Source organism: Hylobates moloch, unplaced genomic scaffold (genome assembly GCF_009828535.3).
Source record: "Hylobates moloch isolate HMO894 unplaced genomic scaffold, HMol_V3 SCAFFOLD_21, whole genome shotgun sequence".
NCBI classification, from domain to species: Eukaryota; Metazoa; Chordata; class Mammalia; order Primates; family Hylobatidae; genus Hylobates; species Hylobates moloch.
Genome location: NW_026652296.1, coordinates 22,651,967 through 22,671,469, shown reverse-complemented (window position 1 = coordinate 22,671,469; position 19,503 = coordinate 22,651,967). Strand labels below are relative to the sequence as shown.

The following is a 19,503-nucleotide window of genomic DNA, read 5'->3' as shown; positions in this document are numbered from 1 at the left end:
TAATTTTCTGTCATGCTTTTTTCTAAACATGATTATTTTTCCTTGTAAATAAAAACTTTATAAACATTGTAAATGATTGCTTGAATACCTGTCGTTGGATAGTCAATGATTATATGTATTGAGCACTTGTATGTTTCTGTCTCTGTCTCTTAGCTTTAGGCTAACTTTCAGTATTTGGATTATTTTCTTCCTGTAGATTTCTAGAAGTGGTTCTATGTATATGTGCTGATGTCTGCTTGTCTTTTAAGTACACTGAAGGTCATATACATTTCACAGTCTTTGCCACCAGAATGCGTTCCTGCCGTAGGAGTTCTTGTCTTTTCCAAAGCATCTTAACCAGTCTAGGACTTCATTGAGCTTATTTTGTATAAACCTCTATACAAGTTAAGGATTAGTCTTTTGTTTTATGAAGGAGTAAACACAGAATAGTTTAATTAGACTAATGGAGCTCTCTTCTGGCTTTTAAATGATCTTGTTTACATTTGAGACAGCTGTGTGAAAATAGCACATACTTCTACTGTAACATTGACTTGAGTGAGCATAATTTTGAGAGCAAGGTTCAGATTGCAGAAATTTGAGCTGCCTGTTTGACCTAGTGGGTGCATGTTATTTTGAGCAAGGTTCTATTTTAGTCTTTATGAATGTTCCTACTACTGTTAAGGTGGGCCTTCTACTCCCACTTAAAATTGGGATTTTGAAGAAAGTTAAAATTGGATTGTGGCATACTTTGCAATCTTGGAAGTTAATCTCTGACTTTGTTTTTCTGTCTCTAAAATGTTAGACTTGAAATAGATCAGAAAGAGTCATTTTCTGAGATCGGGGCAAAATATTCTGGTTATAATCAGGAGTCAAGTGAAACCTTTGCAGATGAAAGCCATGAGCCCCAAAGATACGGCATGCTTTATGTGAAGAGCATGGTACTAGCCAGCTGTCATGATGGCTGTGCAAGCCTCCTTGTTTTTTTCCCTTATTGAGGTCCTTTATCTTTAAACATCTGTAGGAAGAAGTATGATCAGCTCTCTTTGCTTAATTCTGCCAGTAGCTACTTTGAGAATTTCAAGCACAATAACTTTGCAAACTTCAACTCAACAAAAATTTACCAGCAGCCTTTCTGAGAATTATTGGGGTTTGGACAGTAATTATGAATGGACACATCCCAGTTTTACTCATGGTGTTCTTTTCCCAATCCTTTCCTTTTGCCCACAGTGTGTCTGTTCTGTGGGGCATAGACTCAGTAGGAATTGTTCCCTTTAAGATACCATTTACCCCAGTTATGGTGTAGTGATGATGATCTGCTTTGCATATTCAGGTTCTTTTTGGCTTTTTCCATTGAAGCCAGTGGTCGTCCCAGCCTTTTATCTTTGATGTGGCTTTTCATGGATAAAGTAACAATTTACCTTCCTGGGACAACAGATTCCAACCCCTTAACTAATCTGAAGTTGTTAGCTTCTGCCTTCCCTCGTCACATGGGACCTTTAGGGCCAATTTATTTTCCTGTCCACATGAGAAGTCTCCAGTAAACTAGCTGAAGGTCCTCAGCATGTAACATGCTTTGTCTCTCCAGTGTTTAAGAGAAATCATCACATTCACATGAGCATACCCTCTGCACCACCCTCCCTTTATAACCGCCACCATATCCACTTCCCTTGCTGCCTCTGCTTCTCAGCCTGTTGCAGCTTGGCATGCATGTCTACATTCCACCCAAGTGGCTGTCTTCAGAATTTCCCCCCTTCCCCCCACCCCTGCCCCCAGTGGTCTAATCTCAAAACCCAAAAGGTGCTTCTTAGTCTCTGCCTCTTGGCTCCCTTTCTGTTTTTGGCCCTGTCTGCAGCATTTAATATTACTGTATTACAATGTGTTTGCATTTCTGGTTTCTGTGTACCACCCTCTGCTGGTTCTTCTGCTTTTTCATCCTTCAATAAGCTTTTATCCATGCCTGTATTGTAAATGTTGCTATTCCTTTAGCCTTTTCTCATTCTGGGCCTTTTTTTTTTTTTTTTTTTTTTTTGAGATAGAGTCTTGCTGTTTTCCAGGCTGTAGTGCAGTGGCGTGATCTGGACTCACTGCAACCTCCCACCTCCTGACTTCAAGCAATTCTCCTGCTTCAGCCTCCTGAGTAGCTGGGATTACAGGCGCCCACCACCACGCCCAGCTAATTTTTTTATTTTTAGTAGAGACAGGGTTTCACCATGTTGACCAGGCAAGTCTTGAACTCATGACCTCAGGAGATCCACCCGCCTCAGCCTCCCAAAGTGCTGGGATTACAGACATGAGCCACTGCTCGGGGCCTAGACCTTTTCCTTGAGTGCTTTATACTTAGGCTGGCTTCAGTTACCAACTGGACGTTGATGGCCTACCTCTAGATCTCTAGGTCAGACCCCTTCCTTGTACTTCAGACTCATGTATCTCATTTCCACAGACGCCTCAAACAGTATGGCTGCGACAGACTGTCTCCTTCCTTCTCACCTCTCCTTTCCTTCTCTTTCCTTGGCTTGGAGAGTGGCAGTGCCATCCATCAAAATCAGACACTAGGCCTCATTCAGTGTTTCTCCTGATTTTTTTCAGCCCCCAAATCTGTTGCTTTGGCCTCCTTGTCGCAGCCTCTCCTTCAGTTCCTCTGCTATGCCTCTGCCAGGTTGACCTCCCACCACCATCTTCCATAGCTGAGTAGGTGCCACGCCAGTGTGGTTTTTGCTCCCTCTCAGTTTTTCGTGAATCTGCCTCCCTTCTCTGCGTCTTTGTCTCCACTTCCATCACCTAGTCTACTCTGTCATCATCTGTCCCCCCTGGATCCTTGCAGTAGCCTCATGACTGATCATCTGCATCTGCTCTTAGGCCCTATAATCCATTCTTCACATGGCTGCCCTATAATGTGTTCAGAATGCGGCTCTGAGCATGTCATTCCCCTGTTTAAACATTTAAGTAGCTTCTCATTATTCCTAGTTCTTGGAATATGGGCCCAGTGGCCAGGTGTGGTGGCTCATGTCTGTAATCCCAGCACTTTGGGAGGCTGAGGCAGGCGGATCACTTGAGTCCAAGAGTTTGAGACCATCCTGAGCTACATGGCAAAACCCCGTGTCTATCAAAAATTTAAAAATTAGCTGGGCATGGTGGTTCATGCCCAGCTACTGGGGAGGCTGAGGCAGGAGGATCACTTGAGCCCAGGAGGCCAAGGCTGCAATGAGCCATGATCGTGCCACTGCACTTCAGCCTGGATGACAGAGTGCAGGCTGTCCCAAAAAAAAAAAAAAAGACTATGGGCCCAACTGCCGGCCTGGCCCCCTCCTGCACCCCATGACTTGGCCCCTGCTGACTTCCTCAGCCACATCTCTTGTTGTGTCCCATGACATTTTGTCTGCACTTGGCCTTCTTTGATCTCAGGCTTTGCATATGCCGTTGCCACTCTCTGCCCAGGACTCACTTCCTCTTGTTTACTTTCCATCAGTTATCCTTACCTAGTTAATTCCTGTGTTCACCATTTGTATGTCATGTCAAACAGTATTTTCTCAGGACAGTCTTTCCTCAGACCTCACCCCAACCCCCCAGCCCCATATACTGTCTTAGCGCCCTAGCTTTTTCCTTCAGAGCACCACATAGGTTGTCAATCTGTTTGTGGATTATTACCAGACCATAAAGTTCTGTCTGTATTGTCACTCAGGCGTGTCCAATGCGCTCCTGATACTTGGCCCACTGTCCTGATCTCAGGGTGGCAAGTACCGATGTCACTTGGTTCACCTCTAGACATGGTCGGTGTCTGCCTTTGATGGGGACTCTTTCCAGTCTGAGGATGTTGCTCGATGGACTTCTTCTCACTAAGCCTATAGCTTGATGGACTGACTGGACTGTGGTACCACCAAGTTTAAAAATTCTGTGATTTTTTTTGTTTTCCAGTATTACAGGTAGACCTTTAAGGAAAAAGAGGTGCCCTCGGTCAAAGATCCTTTCCTTTTCTCAAGGCAGCTTCTAGTAAATGTGCTAAATTTTAAAGATATAATCAAATGGTTTCTGGGAGAAGGGATTTTGTATCCCATTAATAATTCGTTTTCTTCAACTCTGCATGTCTTTTCTTGACATATTATAAATCAGGAAGATTAAGTATTGCTCATAAAATAATAGAATATGGGAGGGATGAGTGTTCTTTCTCCATCAGATCTGTTGATTCAAATGAAACAGTTTAGCAAGCGCCTGTTCTCACCCAAGCTTCCCCCATGCCATAGGCGTTGTTTTCATTCCCATCTCATATATAGGAGCCCAGTGAGTTTGTCACATGTTACATCTTAGGCACATGGAAGTGTAGGATAGGAACTTGGATTTTCTTTTTTTTTTTTCTTTCCAACTTTTATTTATTTTATTCAGGGGGCTCAGGTTTGTTAACATGGGTACGTTGTGTGTCACAGGTATTTGGTGTACAGATAATTTTGTCATCCAGGTAATTGGCATTGTACCTGATAGGTAGTTTTTCAGTCCTCACCATCCTCCACCCTCAAGTAGTCCCGGGTGTCTTATTTTTCCCTTCTTTGTGTTCATGTGTACTCAATGTTTAGCTCCCAGCTTATAAGTGAGAACATGCGGTATTTAGTTTGCTTCATCCATGTTGCTGCAGAGGATGTGATCTCATTCTTTTTTATGGCTGCATAGTATTCCATGGTATATATGTACTCATTTTCTTTATCCAGTCTGCTGTGGATGGGCATCTAGGTTGATTCCATGTCTTTGCTATTATGAATAGTGCTGTGATGAACTTAGGCATGCATGTGTCTTTATGGTAGAATAATTTATATTCCTTTGGTTATATACCCAGTATTGGGATTGCTGGGTTGAATGGTTGTTCTGTTTTAAGTTCTTTGAGAAATCTCCAGACTGCTTTCCACAGTAGCTGAACTAATTTACATTCTCACTAGCCCTTTATAAGTGTTCCTTTTTCCCCACAACCTCCCCAGCATCTGTTATTTCTTGACTCTTTAATAGCCATTCTGATTGGTATGAGGTGGTATCTCATTGTGGTTTTGATTTGCATTTCTCTAATGACTAGTGATACTGAGCTTTTTAAATATGCTTGTTGGCTGCATGTATGTCTTCTTTTGAAAAGTGTCAGTTCATGTCCTTTACCTATTTTTAATGGGGTTTTTTGTTACTTACTTATTGACTTAAGTTCCTCATAGATTGTGGATATTAGGCCTTTGATGGTGGCATAGTTTGCAAATATTTTCTCCCATTCTCTAAGTTGTCTTTTTGCTCTGTTGATAGTTTCTTTTGCTGTGTAGAAGCTCTTTAGTTTAATTAGATTCTACTTGTCAGTTTGTTTTTGTTGCAATTACTTTTGGAGTCTTTGCCAGGGCCAGTGTCCGGCATGATATTTCCTAGGTTTTCTCCTAGGGTCTTTGTAGTTGGAGGTTTTACATTAAGTCTTTGATCCACTTTGAGTTGGTTTTTATATATGGTAAAAGGAATGGGTCCAGTTTTAATCTTCTGCATATGGATAGCCAGCTATCCATCCCAGCACCATTTATTGAATAGGGAATACTTTCCCCATTGCTTGTTATCAGCTTTGTCAAAGATCAGATGCTTGTAGGTGTACAGTTTTATTTGTTTGTTTGTTTATTTATTTATTTATTTATTTATTTATTTATTGAGTCTTGAGTCTCTCTTTGTCTCCCAGGGTGGAGTGCAGTGGCACGATCTCGGCTTGCCGCAACCTCCGCCTCCCAGGTTTGAGCAGTTCTCCTGCCTCAGCCTCCCGGGTAGCTGGGATTACAGGCACACGTCACCACGCCTGGCTTATTTTGTATTTTTAGTTAGAGATGGGGTTTCACCATGTTGGCCAGCCTGGTCTCGAACTCCTGATCTCAGGTGCTTTGCCTGCCTCGGCCTCCCAAAGTGCTGGGGTTATAGACATGAGCCACCGTGCCTGGCCGGTATACAGCTTTATTTCTGAGTTCTCTACCCTGTTCCATTGGTCTTTGTATCTATTTTTGTACCATTTCCATGCTGTTTTAGTTACTGTAGCCTTATAGTATAGTTTGAAGTTGGGGAATGTGATGCCCTGGGCTTTGTTCTCTTTGCTTAGGATTGCTTTGGCTATTTGGGCTTTTTATTGGCTCAAAATCAATTTTAGAATATTGTTTTCTGTTTGTTTTGTTTTTGTTAGTAGATGCTGTGCATGCAAAAATAGTTTTTTTTCCTAATTCTGTGAAGAATGTCATTGGTAGTTTGATAGGAATAGCATTGAATCTGTACATTGCTTTGGGCAGTATGGCCATTTTAACAGTATTGATTTTTCCTATCCATGAGCATAGAATGTTTTTCCATTTGTTTATGTTGTCTCTGACTTCTTTGAGCAGTGTTTTGTAATTCTTGTTGTCGAGATTTTTCACCTCCCTGATTAGCTGTATTTTATTCTTTTTGTGGCTGTTGTGAATGAAATTGTGTTCTTGATTGGGCTGTCAGCTTGGACATTGTTGGTGTATAGAAATGCTACTGGGTTTTGTATATTGATTTTGTGTCCTGAAGTTTTGCTGAAGTTACCAGAACTAGGAGCCTTTGGGCAGATATTATGGGGTTTTCTAGCTATGGAATCATATAGCCTGCAACGAGAGTTAGTTTGACTTCCTCTCTTCCTATTTGGATGCCTTTTATTTCTTTCTCTTGCTTGATTGCTCTGGCTAGGACTTCCAGTACTGTGTTGAACGGGAGTGGCAAGAGTGGGCGTCCTTGTCTTATTCTGGCTCTCAAGGGAAATGCTTCCAGCTTTTGCCTGTTGAGTATGATGTTTGCTGTGGGTTTGTCATAGATGGCTCTTATTATTTTGAGGTATGTTCCTTCGATGCCTAGTTTGTTGAGGGCTCTTAACGTGAAGGGATGTTGAATTGTATCGAAAGCCTTTTCTGTGTCTATTGAAATTTGAAATGATGATGCGGTTTTTGTTTTTAGTTCTGTTTATGTGATGGATCACATTTGTTGATTTGCATACGCTGAACCAACCTTGATTCGACGAATAAAGCCTACTTGATCATGGTGGATTAGCTTTTTGATGTGCTGCTGGATTTGGTTTGCTAGTATTTCATTTATTTTTACATCTGTGTTCATCAGGGATGTTGGCCTGAAGTTTTCTTTCTTCATTGTGTCTGCCAGGTTTTGGCATCAGAATGATGCTGGCTTCATAGAATGAGTTAGGGAGGACTCCCTCCTTCTTGATTTTTTTTGGGGAATACTTCAGTAGTAGGATTGGTAGCAGCTCTTCATTATATGTCTGGTAGATTTTGGCTCTGAATCCGTCTGGTCCAGGGCTTTTTTTGGTTGGTAGGTTTTTAAATTACTCATTCAATTTTGGAACTCGTTGTAGGTCTGTCCAGGGTTTCAATTCCTTCCTGGTTCAATCTCGGGAGATTCCATGTTTCTAGGAATTTATCCATGTCTTCTAGGTTTTCTAGTTTGTGTGCATAGAGGTTGAACTTGTATTTTCTTTTTTGTTTGTTTGTTTTTGTTTTGTTTTGTTCTTGTTTTTGTTTTTGAGACGGAGTCTTGCTCCGTCCCCCAGGCTGGAGTGCAGTGGTGCCATCTCGGCTCACTGCAAGCTCCGCCTCCCAGGTTCACGCCATTCCCCTGCCTCAGCCTCCCGAGCAGCTGGGACTACAGGCGCCTGCCACCACACCTGGCTAATTTTTTCTAATTTTAGTAGAGACAGCATTTCACCGTGTTAGCCAGGATGGTCTCAATCTCCTGACCTCATGATCCACCCGCCTTGGCCTCCCGAAGTGCTGGGATTACAGGCGTGAGCCACCATGCCCAGCCTGAACTTGTATTTTCTGACTTCTGCCACAGCCATCTGCCTCCAGTAGAAAAGATGTGATATACTCCCAGTCCTTTGGAGGTGCTAGGAAACAGAACCTTCTTGTTTGTTTGCTAATGGAAAGGAATTGAAGTTTTTTTTATTATAGAGAGCTGTATTCCAGTGTAGTACAGTAACTTACAGACTGTCTTACCCCGGGCAGATCTGCCAGCACTAAAAATTACAATAAACATTGCTTAAAAGAATTGTATGTGATACCACCAAATACACAGGCACAAAAAAAAATTTTGTCTGTTTGTCTTTTTTCCTTTCTACCCTTTGTTTCTCAGCTGTCCTCCAGGAATGCTTGACTCAACCATTATTTGGCTTAAAATGAGAAACCTTTGTCTGTACCTTTGATGTTTGTCTGCACAAAAATCAATAACCTGGCTTTCCATTAAAATAGTCCTTAAAGAAGTTAATTTGTGGGGTCTTTGTTACTTGTGCAAAGCATGCATTTTTGATAGTTTACTTTAAAAAAAACTAAATAGTTTGTCTTATACTTTAGTATTTTGGTTTTACTGGTTTTATGTAGTGAGGGACCCCATTCCATAAATGTAAGGATTTTTGAAGGATCCAGGTCCATTTATTAATCCATATCTTTTTAAAGCATTTTATGAGCATCTGTTAAATTGAAAATATTTAGCTTTATGATTAAGGCTTGAAAATTGTCCAGTCCTAAAGTGTATTTTCCTTTTCCTTTTTTAGTTTTTTTTTTTTTTTTTTTTTTTTTTTAGTATAGACACTGACTTTTCATTCTCCCCTTGCTTCTGCATGTCCCTGTGAGATTGGGGGTTTTCTTGTGCCAGTAGAAGCTGCCTTATCACCTTTTGTGTGGAGGAGCCTCTGGGGAGAAAGCAGTGCCCTGAAAATGCTTTGTGGTACAATTTCAGGTTTAAGAAGCTTGCTCCCATTTGGCTTTTCCCATGGATGGCCGGACTACTCCAAGAACATTCCTCCAGTTATAGGCATTTTGTCGTTTTTCCTTTTGGGAAATTCTTTGTATGTACCTTTATTATGGGTTTTGATAGTGGAGCTGAGAGGCCCCGAGTATTGGGATTGGAGCCACAATTTCTTCTCTTCTTTGTATCTTACTCAGCAGCTCCCGCCATGCTGTGACACCCCAGAATGTATCATTTCGAAATGTCGCAGCTCTCACTAGGTCATATGGGAGCATGGAGCTGGCTGGGGGAGAGGTGCAGGTCAGTGATGGTTTTTTGTTCCCACGTTGGATCTTTGAAGAAAACTTAAAAACGGCACTCTTATTTTCAATCCAAATATTCATATATTGTATTTTCCAAAAACATAAATGAATGAGTGAGTGAAATTGTGGTTTAAGAGGCTGTGCTTCTCAAGTGTAGGTCCTGTGGCCTTAGTAGCAAGGGATAAGCCTCCTGACAGGATGAGGGGGCTTGGCGGGTGTGTTAAATATTGGTGGGGTGTGGGTCAGCTTCCCCTTTGGGCTTGGCTCTCTCAACCTCCATGCTATGAAGCAGTCCTTTGACTTAAATTCAGTGTGGCAGGTCACCTTTAAAACGGGCCTTCGTAAACTGCTTCGTGCACAGTAACCCTTTATGACTATTAATTGGGGGTAGCCAAACAGTGGGTGATTTTGATATACCATATGTCCTGTAGCACAACTCCTGGAGATTTCCAGGAGTCCTCTACTTAGCAAGAAAGAAAATAGGTTTAATAATGTTTACATTTTGATCATTGTTTCTTACATGTGTTGCTAGAGGAAACGCTTATAGTTTTGTTTGTTTTGAAAATGAAATTCCTGTGGAAAGGTCATTGCAATGCCAGCCCCTGTCATTTCTAGCCCTCTTATCCCAGAGCTCATTTGCAGTGTGTCAGGTCTGGCTTACTTCTCTAACCAAAAAAGGCAAAGAATGCGTAAGCCCTGCTCTCTTCAGCAGATTGTCTGGGTGCTCCGTGATGGGTGGAGTTCACGGTGTCAGCTGGATCCACAGGAAGCAGGGAAATGTTATAGACACATTTTCTCCTGCAAGTTTAGAGAGTCTGTGAGGCAAGATTCCAAAGCTTTGCCAGGAGCATAAATCCTAGGCTTTATCTCTGAACTACACACTGGGCCTTACCCTCTATGTTGTAAACATTTCTTGGCAGTCAAATAAACCCAGGCAGTTTCTCGAAGGTGCCTGCCACCTCCTCCACCTCCCCTTCTTGAGGATCCTGACACAGGTTTGCTGCAGCAAGTCAGATATGATTCTTCCCTATTTGGGGCCCCCCACGGCTCTTCTGGGCTAGGGCAGGGTTGCCACAGTAGGTACTTGGCACTGAATGGAAGGCCCACCTCAGCCCCCCACTTCTCAGTATAAATAATGCATGCGCTGGAGAGGAATAGCAACCAGAGTGCTTGGGCTTGCCATGTCTTCTCTTGCAAGATTCGTCGTGGAGGAAAGGCACCCTCTGAAGATGAGAGTGCTGGAGAGAGCCTTGTGCGCTGTGGTTGAGAAGAGTGCGCTGGTGGGGAGAGGAGACTGATGGGCAAGAACGCTGCAGCAGGCTTGTCCTGCAGCTGTAAATGGCACAGGACTGGAGCTCTTGAATTCCAGTTCTAGGTAGGGGAGCATGGGTGTTGGATGAAAGGTTTAGTCATATGTTACATAGAGGACTAACGTATAGTCCTGAATAAAGTATCTGAAACAAGAAGCATGTGACCACCTGGGCACATCATTTTTCTGCTTGAGTGGTACTTGGTGTACTAAAGAGATTATGGGATGTAGCACTCTTAGACGAGGTGGAAGAATCTGAGTGGGTCTCATCACGTTGGAGTTGGTTTTTATGGGATATGGAAAAGAGGCCTGGATTTCTTCTGAGAGCAGGAGTAGCTGAGGAGCCTTGTGGCAACAGAGCTCGTGAGCTGCACTTGTGTGAGAAGGCAGGCTGGTAAGTTGAGACACGAGATTCTTGGATTTTCCTGAGACCTTTCTCCTTCATCTCTCCAGACCCAAAGAGAATAACCTGGAAAGTCAGCTAGTGAGGGTCTGCAAGACCCAACTGAGAGAGCTTAAGAACCGGAGAATTCGGAGGCAGGTGAAGGCTGGAGTTGTATTTGGGGGAGTTTTGTTTAGAGTCAGTCTTTTTTTTTTTTTTTTTTTTTGAGATAGGTCTCACTCTCACCCAGGCTGGAGTGCAGTGGTGTGATCTTGGCTCACTGCAGTCTCCGCCTCCTGGGCTCAAGCAGTCTTCCCACCTCAGCCTCCTGAGTAGCAGGAACTATAGGCATGTGCCACCACACTTGGCTAATTTTGCATTTTTTGTAGAGATGGGGTTTTGCCATGTTCGGGCACAAGTGATCCACCTGCCTCAGCCTCCCAAAGTGTTGGGATTACAGGCGTGAACCACCTTGTCTAGCCTGGAGTCACTGTTAATTTCTTTTGTTGGTCCATGGCAAGGTTTACAGATGAGTTTGTTTAGAAAGCCTGAATCTGTTTTTAAAAGCAGGGATGGGGAGTGGGAAATCACAGTAGTTACTACTTGAGTCTATTTAGTGGACTATAAAAACTACTATAGCCTCAGTTTAACCTAATCAGAGCTTGCCATGAATTCGAGCCTGCTTGCTTCTCTTCAGGAAATTAATCTGGGTCATTTGACTGTCCCAGTTAAGCAGATACATGTTTTAACAGTTTTAAAGGCAATTGCTACCTGTATTTGGTTATTCAGAGTATATACTCAGTTATCCTTGCCGATACATTTAACCCTTTTAGCCTACAGATCTTTCCTTTTTACCAGCCTCAGTGTTTTGTGTTTTTTATTTTTTTGTGGAGACAGGGTCTCACTCTATTTCCCAGGCTGGTCTCGAACTCCTGGCCTCAAGCAGTCATTCTGCCTCAGCCTCTGAAAGCATTGGGATTAAAGGTGTGAGCCACCATGCCCAGGCCAGCCTTGATGTTTATTAATCCTTTTCAGTGACAGTCTCACTCTCCCTCTTTCTTTCTCTAGTGATTCCTTCCTCCGATGCCTGCTCTTACAATAGGCGTCCCTGCGAGAAGAGTTACCCAGTGGCATCAAGAGCTCTGGGCAGGATCCGTCCACTTTCAGAGTGGCTTGAAGAGTGGAACACATTTCTTTTTAGTTAAATGAGTTTCTTCGGTTATGTCCAGAATATAATATCAGCCTAAGCATGATGGAATCCCCCATACCCCACCCTATACCCCCTTCCAAACAGAAACAACCGTTTGGTTTTTTGGGTTTTTTTGTTTTGTTTTGTTTTTGTTTTTGTTTTTGACACGGAATCTCACTCTGTTGCCCAGGCTGGAGTGCAGTGGCGCAATCTCAGCTCACCGCAACCTCTGCCCCTCCGGGTTGAAGCAGTTCTCCTGCCTCAGCCTCCTGAGTAGCTGGGATTAACAGGCACCCACCACCCTGCCCAGCTAACTTTTGTATTTTTTAGTAGAGATGGAGTTTCACCATGTTGGCCAGGCTGGTCTTGAACTCCTGACCTCAGGTGATCTGCCTGCCTCAGCCTCCCAAAGTGCTGGGATTACAGGCATGAGCCACCGCACCTGGCCACAACTGGAATTTTTAAGAAATTGCCTAGGAGAGAATTAGTTGAACTTAAGGTGGTGTCTAATTAGATCAAAGTGCCTTCCATTTTAACTTCAATGAACTTGCCAGGTTGGTCTGATGATAACCCAAGAGTAAGGAGTCTTGGATTCTGATCCCAGCTCAGCTTCTAGAGACTTGGTGGTTTTCAAACTGTTCTTGAGGGCCTCCTTCAACTGAAGGGCTCCCTAGTTGCCAAGAGTGGTTGGTTCTGAGTCGAGGTGGCTTTGATTTGTCAGCTTTGGTCAGAGAATTAAGGCAGGGGGCAGGAAGTCCCTGTTCTGTAGTTGTTTTGCTGTTTTACCCTTTTTATACCTTCCATTCAGAAGTTTATTAGATGAATCCATGTCCAGAAATAGAGAATTAGTCGACTTCATCCTTTATATTAATTTCCCTTGAAGTATAAACAGCCAATGAAGAAAAGTACTTGTGGGAGAAAGGGGGTTCAGATCCTCAAATTTGAAAATAGTTTTCAACTTCAGGAACGTGAAAAGTGACTGGTAACCAAAGTCTGAGTCTCAGGAGCTACTTCATGTGGTATGCTTTTACCTGATGTTATGTTTTAGATATGGCTCATTCATTCGGCACATGTGCTGGGTGCCTACTGTTTGCTGGACACTGCGGAGCCTGGTGGATGCTGGGGGAAGCAGATGGGTCTGGTCCTGGCCTCCAGGAGCTTACTAGTTAAGTGTGGGAGTCATTGCTAGTCATTTACGTAAGTCATTGTTTAATTTTAGTTGTGGTAAGTTTACAAAGGAAAGAAACGGGCTGCTAGGAGAGCTTACTCTCTACCCTTTTCTCTTCCTTTGTGGACTGCGTGAGGAGCTCCCATTGAGGGTGGGAGACTGATTGCCTGCAGTAATGGGGAGAGGATATGCCTGGTTCCCTCCTCTCCTTGCTTGGAGTTTTGTCCTTACAACTTAGTAAGTATTCTTCATTTGACCTTTTTCCTGCCTCATTATTCTTCCCAGACATTCTTTAGCTTCTACTTTCTGCCTTTTCAGGTGTGCATCAGGGATCTGGTATCATGGAATTTAGAACTTGAAAAGAAGTGTTATGGTCCAGTTCCCTCACTTTCAGATATGGAAGAAGGGAACACATCCACGGTCACACAGCAGGTTAGAGGCAGAGCCAGGACCAAGCCTAGGTCTCTGCATCTCAGCCCAGACCTTCTTGTTACATTCCTGCAGGAAGGGCTTTCTAAGTCAGCAGGGGCCCAGCCTCAGGGACCTACTTACCCTCGCAGAGACACCGAGAGGACAAAACCTAAGCCCCAAGGGGGCCAAGAGCCCCAGACTTCACATGGCCTAGGGTTGTTTTCTATATATCTTGGCAGATTTATCAAGAGTACCTTTTTCTGGGAGCTGAGGAAAGAAAAAAAATATGCCCCATTCCTATCATTAGGGGATTCATATTCTAGAGGAACATAGAAGTCTCACATGTATGGAGAGAGCATAGAGCAGCTTGCTAGGGGCTCAGGTACACACCCTGTGTGAGGGAGAGCTCTGGAGCAGGAGGAGATGGGGAGTCGTCTCCTGGATGCAGAGCAAGGATTTTCCTAGAGGGGTGGAGTCCAGATAGTCCAAGGAGCAGAGGAGTGGAGGCCAGGCTTTGCTAGGGCTAGGAGAAGAGAGAGACCCCCTCCAGGCTTGCGGGGAATCCTGAAAAAATGGTCCACACAGACAAAGAGGGTTAGGAGGTTGTGAGAAACACACCTTGGCAGGGGCTGATTTTGCAAGACCTTGAACTCTGCTCTGAAGGACCAGATCATGGAGCTAGTGGGGTGCCGTGCCTCACTTTCTCAAGGGAGTGGTTTCGTGAAAGCTGGGTTTTCGGGAGAGAAGTCTGGTGGCATTTTAGGAGCCCTAGGGGTTGGGAGGCCTCACCAGGGACTTACTGCAGTGACTCAGTCATGGAATGAGGAGGCCCTGGTCACAGGGAGTAGCAGTGGGGTATTTTGAGCTTCTATAGTGCTTGTTTGCAAAACATGATAAATTTGGGTTAATCTCCAAGCTTTAACATAGGAAGTGTAACTTCAGTGTTTTTTTTCTTGCCATGTCTAGGTGGAGTCCACAAAGAAATTGTGACACTCAGTTGTCTGTATTTTATTTTATAAGGCATTTTGAAACTTCTGAGAACCAACAAAAAGAGAATGCAAATACCAAGTGTTACTTCTTTCTACTTCCAAATCTCAAGCCCTAAGTTGAATACCATTTAATTCACTGTTGCCAATATGGCACTCTGCGTTCCTTTTTTGATAGAAAGTTTTGCCTTTTGAGCATTTGAAGCCCTAGCTTTGCGATATAGCTGAACAGGGTGGGCAGGCTGGTGAGGACAAGGAAGAACACAAGGATGAGAGTAGCTTCCCGGCTCCAGCAGCACCCATGCCCTCGGCACGCACAGACTTAACGGTATTGTCTTCTCTTTGTCTCCTTAGGAATACAAACAGAAGCTTGCGCGAGTAACCCAGGTCCGCAAGGAACTGAAATCCCATATTCAGAGCTTGCCAGACCTCTCACTGCTGCCCAACGTCACAGGGGGCTTAGCCCCCCTGCCCTCTGCTGGGGACCTGTTTTCAACTGACTAGGATGGGTGTCATGTCCCAGATTTCTGTTTGTACCAGCAGAAAGAAGAGGGCAAGTCATGGTTGGAAATAACCTTCTAGCCCCTGGTTCTATCCCTTCTTCCGCCCAGCCCCCCAGCCTCAAGAAAGAACCTCAGACTCTGATTCTCTTCAGCCTCTCATCTTGAGCACAGTTCAGAACAGTGGCGACTGGAATCTGGTTTATATTCTTATTTGCAAAGACTACAGACTTTTTCTCCCACTTTATATTTTCATGCCCACCTGTTGGTTTTCCATTCTTAGCTGTCTCCTTATACCTAAGAAGTTATGAAAATCATGTGTACTTCTGGAAGCTTTCAAAAGAATCTTGTCCCTCATGACAGCATTTTGTCATGAAAGCAGCTTCTCCTTTCTGAGCTGGGCTTGTTCAAGTTCGGTGTGGGCTTCCACTAAGGCACTTGTCCTGGAGATGCTGGCTTTCCCAGCTGCATCTGCCCCAAAAGGTTGGAGGCACAGCTGTCGTAGCGTTGCCATAAAGAGTTTGCCAAATCTCTGATCCTCCCTTTCCATTACTTCTCCTAGTGACGCACGAAGATGGGGTGCATTTATTTTGTAAACAGATTGGAGAATCTAGCAATAAGATTCAAAGCTAATCTGGAGCATAAAGGCACAGTTCAGAGACAGAATAACAGGGATCACAAGCATGAATTAAAAGTAATTTATTTGCTTCAAGTTCCTAGATACAACCTTCCCATGCTGCACTTCTCCACTGTTGGAGCACGTTCCGAAAAACAGGATGCCTTGATCCCTGGTGGGTGCGAAGGCAGTTGTTAGGGGTGGCAGGCATTGGTGGGCTCCAAAAGATGGAAAGACCCACACACAGGTGTGCTGCATTTGGACTCTGTGTGGGTGTTTCTTGGACCCTTTCTTCTGGGAGTAGGGTACACACTAACGTTTAATTCGCTGTCTGGGTGCATGTCCACAGTACGGTGGCTAAACTCGAACATCACTGCAAATAGGATGCTGAGCAGGTCCGTCTGTCAGGTTACGCCACTGCACAGGTCCTTGTCCCCACACGATGGGGAATACTTGCATCAGATGTTACTGAATAGCTCGTCTCGGGCAGGGGAAGCGGGAAGTTGGGGATATTAATTGGGGGTTTTAATTCTATTATCATGTCAGCTGACATTATGACTATATAATGTAGTTAGAGGATTTTTATCTTGCTTATAGTAAAGGTTCAGCCTGCTGATTGTAAATCATTCTAATTTGGCAGGCTTATTTTTGACATTGGAAAGGGCAGAAAGCGATTTGCCCCAGTAGTGTAATAGGAGTTCTTGACCAGAGGCTGAAACCCAAATGATATATAAAAAGGAATTCAGTGGAGGGGGCTTTGTAATCTCCATTAATTTGTATTGCTATTTCCAGGATCACCAAAAATTACATGTAATTTTACATGTTAAACACATTGAAACATAACCTGTGTTTATAAAGCATAACGGGCTTCCCTTCCAGAAGCTCTCCTGCTTGTCATGAAGTGAGAACAATGAAAAGTCGTAGCAGATACTCAGTTTAACTCTGTAGAACCTAGTAGTGTTTGAGCTGTTATTCAGATTTGAATTCAGACTGTGTTGTTTGCTTATTGACACTGCCTGTTGTTCTGTCACTGTTAATGAGTCTATAAGGTTTTTCTTCCAGAGGCCATAGGTGACATCACTAAAATTGCAAGATAAATTGTAATCTTTGCTGCTGCTGCACTCCCCAACCTCTCCCCCGCCCCCCGTGGTGTGCTGCTTTCTAGATGAGCGTGTTTCGGAGCAGGCCCGTCTTGGACACTCTATGCTTTCACCAAGCAAGTGAGATCTGACCAGCCACAATCCAGCCAAAAGAGGATCGTAGATATTTGCTCTGATCAACTAGATGAAAATATAACAGAATGGATTTAGCCCACTGCTCTGTTTTATCCAACTGAGTCTCTGACCAGCAATTGGTGCATAATTATTACAGCAAAAGTAAGAAATGAAACTGTAGCGATTATGTAAATGAATGTGTTGGCCTCTTAATACCTGTTACTAGTGGACTTCCTGTGAGGAAGTTAGTTTTTTGTTTTGATGAAATGCTTTCGTTTTTTAAATCTTAATTCTGCTGTCCACATCCTCCCAAAGTGTGCTTACTTCATTTGTTTAATTTAAATGAACCTTCCACCTTGTATGTATGAGGTGACTTGGTGGGTGGGGTGGGTGGTTTTTGTTTTTGTGTTTTTTCTTTCTTAGGGCATCTGTAGGCTTCAAAGGACCTTTCCTTTAGGTCATATTCCTCAGAAAGTCTTCAGTCTTCCCTTGTTTTTGTTTGTTTGTTTTTCTTAAAGAATATTTTCAAAGCTTAAATTTGTATATTAATTTAGGACTATTTAGAAGTATAGGCTGTCGTTGGCGGCAGCAGTATATTCTGAAATGTCTCATAGATATATATTTTTGAATAAAGATGGTGTTGTTGAACAACGTTGTGTGATTTTTTTTAAAAAACTACCCTGTTACTGAAAACAGTGCCTTTCTTTATAAGCAGTGGGTGATTAGTAATCACCAATAGAGAATGTGCTGTCTGCACAGAATCTTGTCCCTTGGGAGTTTTTGTGTCTGTTAGAGGCACATAAATACTCAGCACTTACGTAGTATTTTCTGGTTCTTTCCAGGAGCTTAATTAGCTTTAATTAGGCAATCCACACAGTACCCATGAGAGGTGCCGCCATAGTTTTACCCTCATTGTACAGAAGTGGGAACTGATGGAGAGAGGTTAAATGACTCTTCCCCCATACTTCACAGCCAATCTCTGACAGATTAAAACTTGGAAGTTCTTTGATTTTAGCGCCTTTGTTCACACCAGTAGGCTTCTGAGAGCGATTTGATTTTGGCAGTACAGGGAAAGCCATGCTGAACAGTAAAAAGACGAAAAACGTGAGATAATTGCGAACCCAAGTGGTGTGTCTCTTAAATACAGTCATGGCTTTCCTTTGTCCTTTTCACTTGTACATGGAGTGAAAGCATATTGACTGTGTATTGCTGGTTAAAGCTCTCAAAATAACAAAAATGGTTTTGAATTAGGTCCTTTTGAAGCCAGTGATATGTTTGGAAGGATCATAAACCTGTCCACTGGGTAATGGCAGCATCTGCCAGAAGAAGTGGGGTTATCTGTCTTACGGTGCAAAAACCTTTGTAGTAGGTGTGGTTCATCAAGGCTGCAACCCAAGTAAGTCCAGTATTAGGAAAACTGAGACAGCATTACCCAAGTTCTGTTAAAATATGAAAGTTGGATATTACATGTGAATCTCAAGAGACAAGATCTCCTTCTGTGTCCCCAGATTTCATGGCCTAATTTCTTCACTCCTCCCTATAAATAGTAAGTCCATGATTCTTCTGTTTTAATTAGCACTTAAGGCTACGAAATGACTTTGAGGTCCTCAGAGCTGAAGACGGAGCTACCCAAGAGTCCATGAATCTGTCGAAATGCTTATCCTTTGTGACTAGAGCCATTAACTCTCTGTGTCACCTTCCTGGGCAAGGTATTTTCTTCTCTGGGCCTCAGTTTTCTTTTCTTTTTTTTCTTTTTGAGACAGGATCTAACTCTTGCCCAGGCTGGTGCAACCTTAGCTAGCTCACTGTAGCCTCAATCTCCTCATCTCAAGCTATCCTCCTACCTCAGCCTCTCAAGTAGCTAGGACTACAGGCATCTACCACCACGCTTGGCCAATTTTTTTCTTTTCTTGACTTTTCTTTTTTAGAGATAAGGTCTCGCTATGTTGTCTAGGCTTGTCTCAAATTCTTGGGCTCAAGCAATCCTCCCACCTTGACCTCCCAAAGTGCTGGGATTACAGGCAGCCACCACAGCCAGCCTCAGCTTTCTTACCTGCAAAATGCAGTATTGGGCTAAATTAATCTCTAGGCTTGCTGCGAGCCCTAAAAGTGTATGATTGTTGTGCTGCGTAAGAAGCATACGGGACTGAAGTCTGAGAACTCTGGATGGCATATCCTGGGCGCACAGTACTATTTGTTAGAGAAAGGAATAGTATCACCATTGTGCTACGTATAGATAGGAAACCCTGGAGACCATAGTCTGTAAGGATCAGGACACAGGAGACAGTGCCACGACCGGGAAGATGGGAGTAAACACAGTAGTTCACTGCACAAAATGCGTGTTCGGTTTATTTGGGATCTTTAAGAAAAAGCCATTTGCTAGCATGGTTTCCTCTTTTACTTTCTCCTGGAATAATTCATCTGGCTGAAGCTCATCTCTCACTGCTACCTCTGTAGGATTTTCATTTAAAAATCATGCTTCCACTCTGAGGCACAGATTCAATTAAGAATCCATTATTCTGTACAGTAGGTTGGGATTCATACAGCTTTATGTAGTGTTGAAAGCCCAGTGTGTTCAATTTTTTTAGACTCTGAAATATTTTGCATTAAAAATTCATTTCTACCATTGGTTTGATAAATATTAAAATTAGCAGGAACCCATTTATCTAGTATTTTTTGTGAATAAGAGGCAGCTG

The 19,503-nt window shown here is 43.2% G+C and overlaps 1 protein-coding gene across 2 annotated transcripts in view; it reads left to right on the top strand.

The window, feature by feature from the left end:
* Positions 1-17,458, top strand: part of RPRD1B (regulation of nuclear pre-mRNA domain containing 1B) — a 58,637-nt gene extending 41,179 nt beyond the window's left edge. Inside the window, exon 7 of one of the 2 annotated variants that reach the window (XM_032142402.2) lies at positions 14,832-17,458. In XM_032142402.2, the coding sequence (XP_031998293.1) occupies positions 14,832-14,981 (150 nt within the window). In that variant the 3' untranslated portion in view covers positions 14,982-17,458. The remainder of the gene's footprint in view (positions 1-14,831) is intronic. The other variant, XM_058433224.1, reaches the window with a different exon arrangement.
* Positions 17,459-19,503: the final 2,045 nt, after the last annotated feature.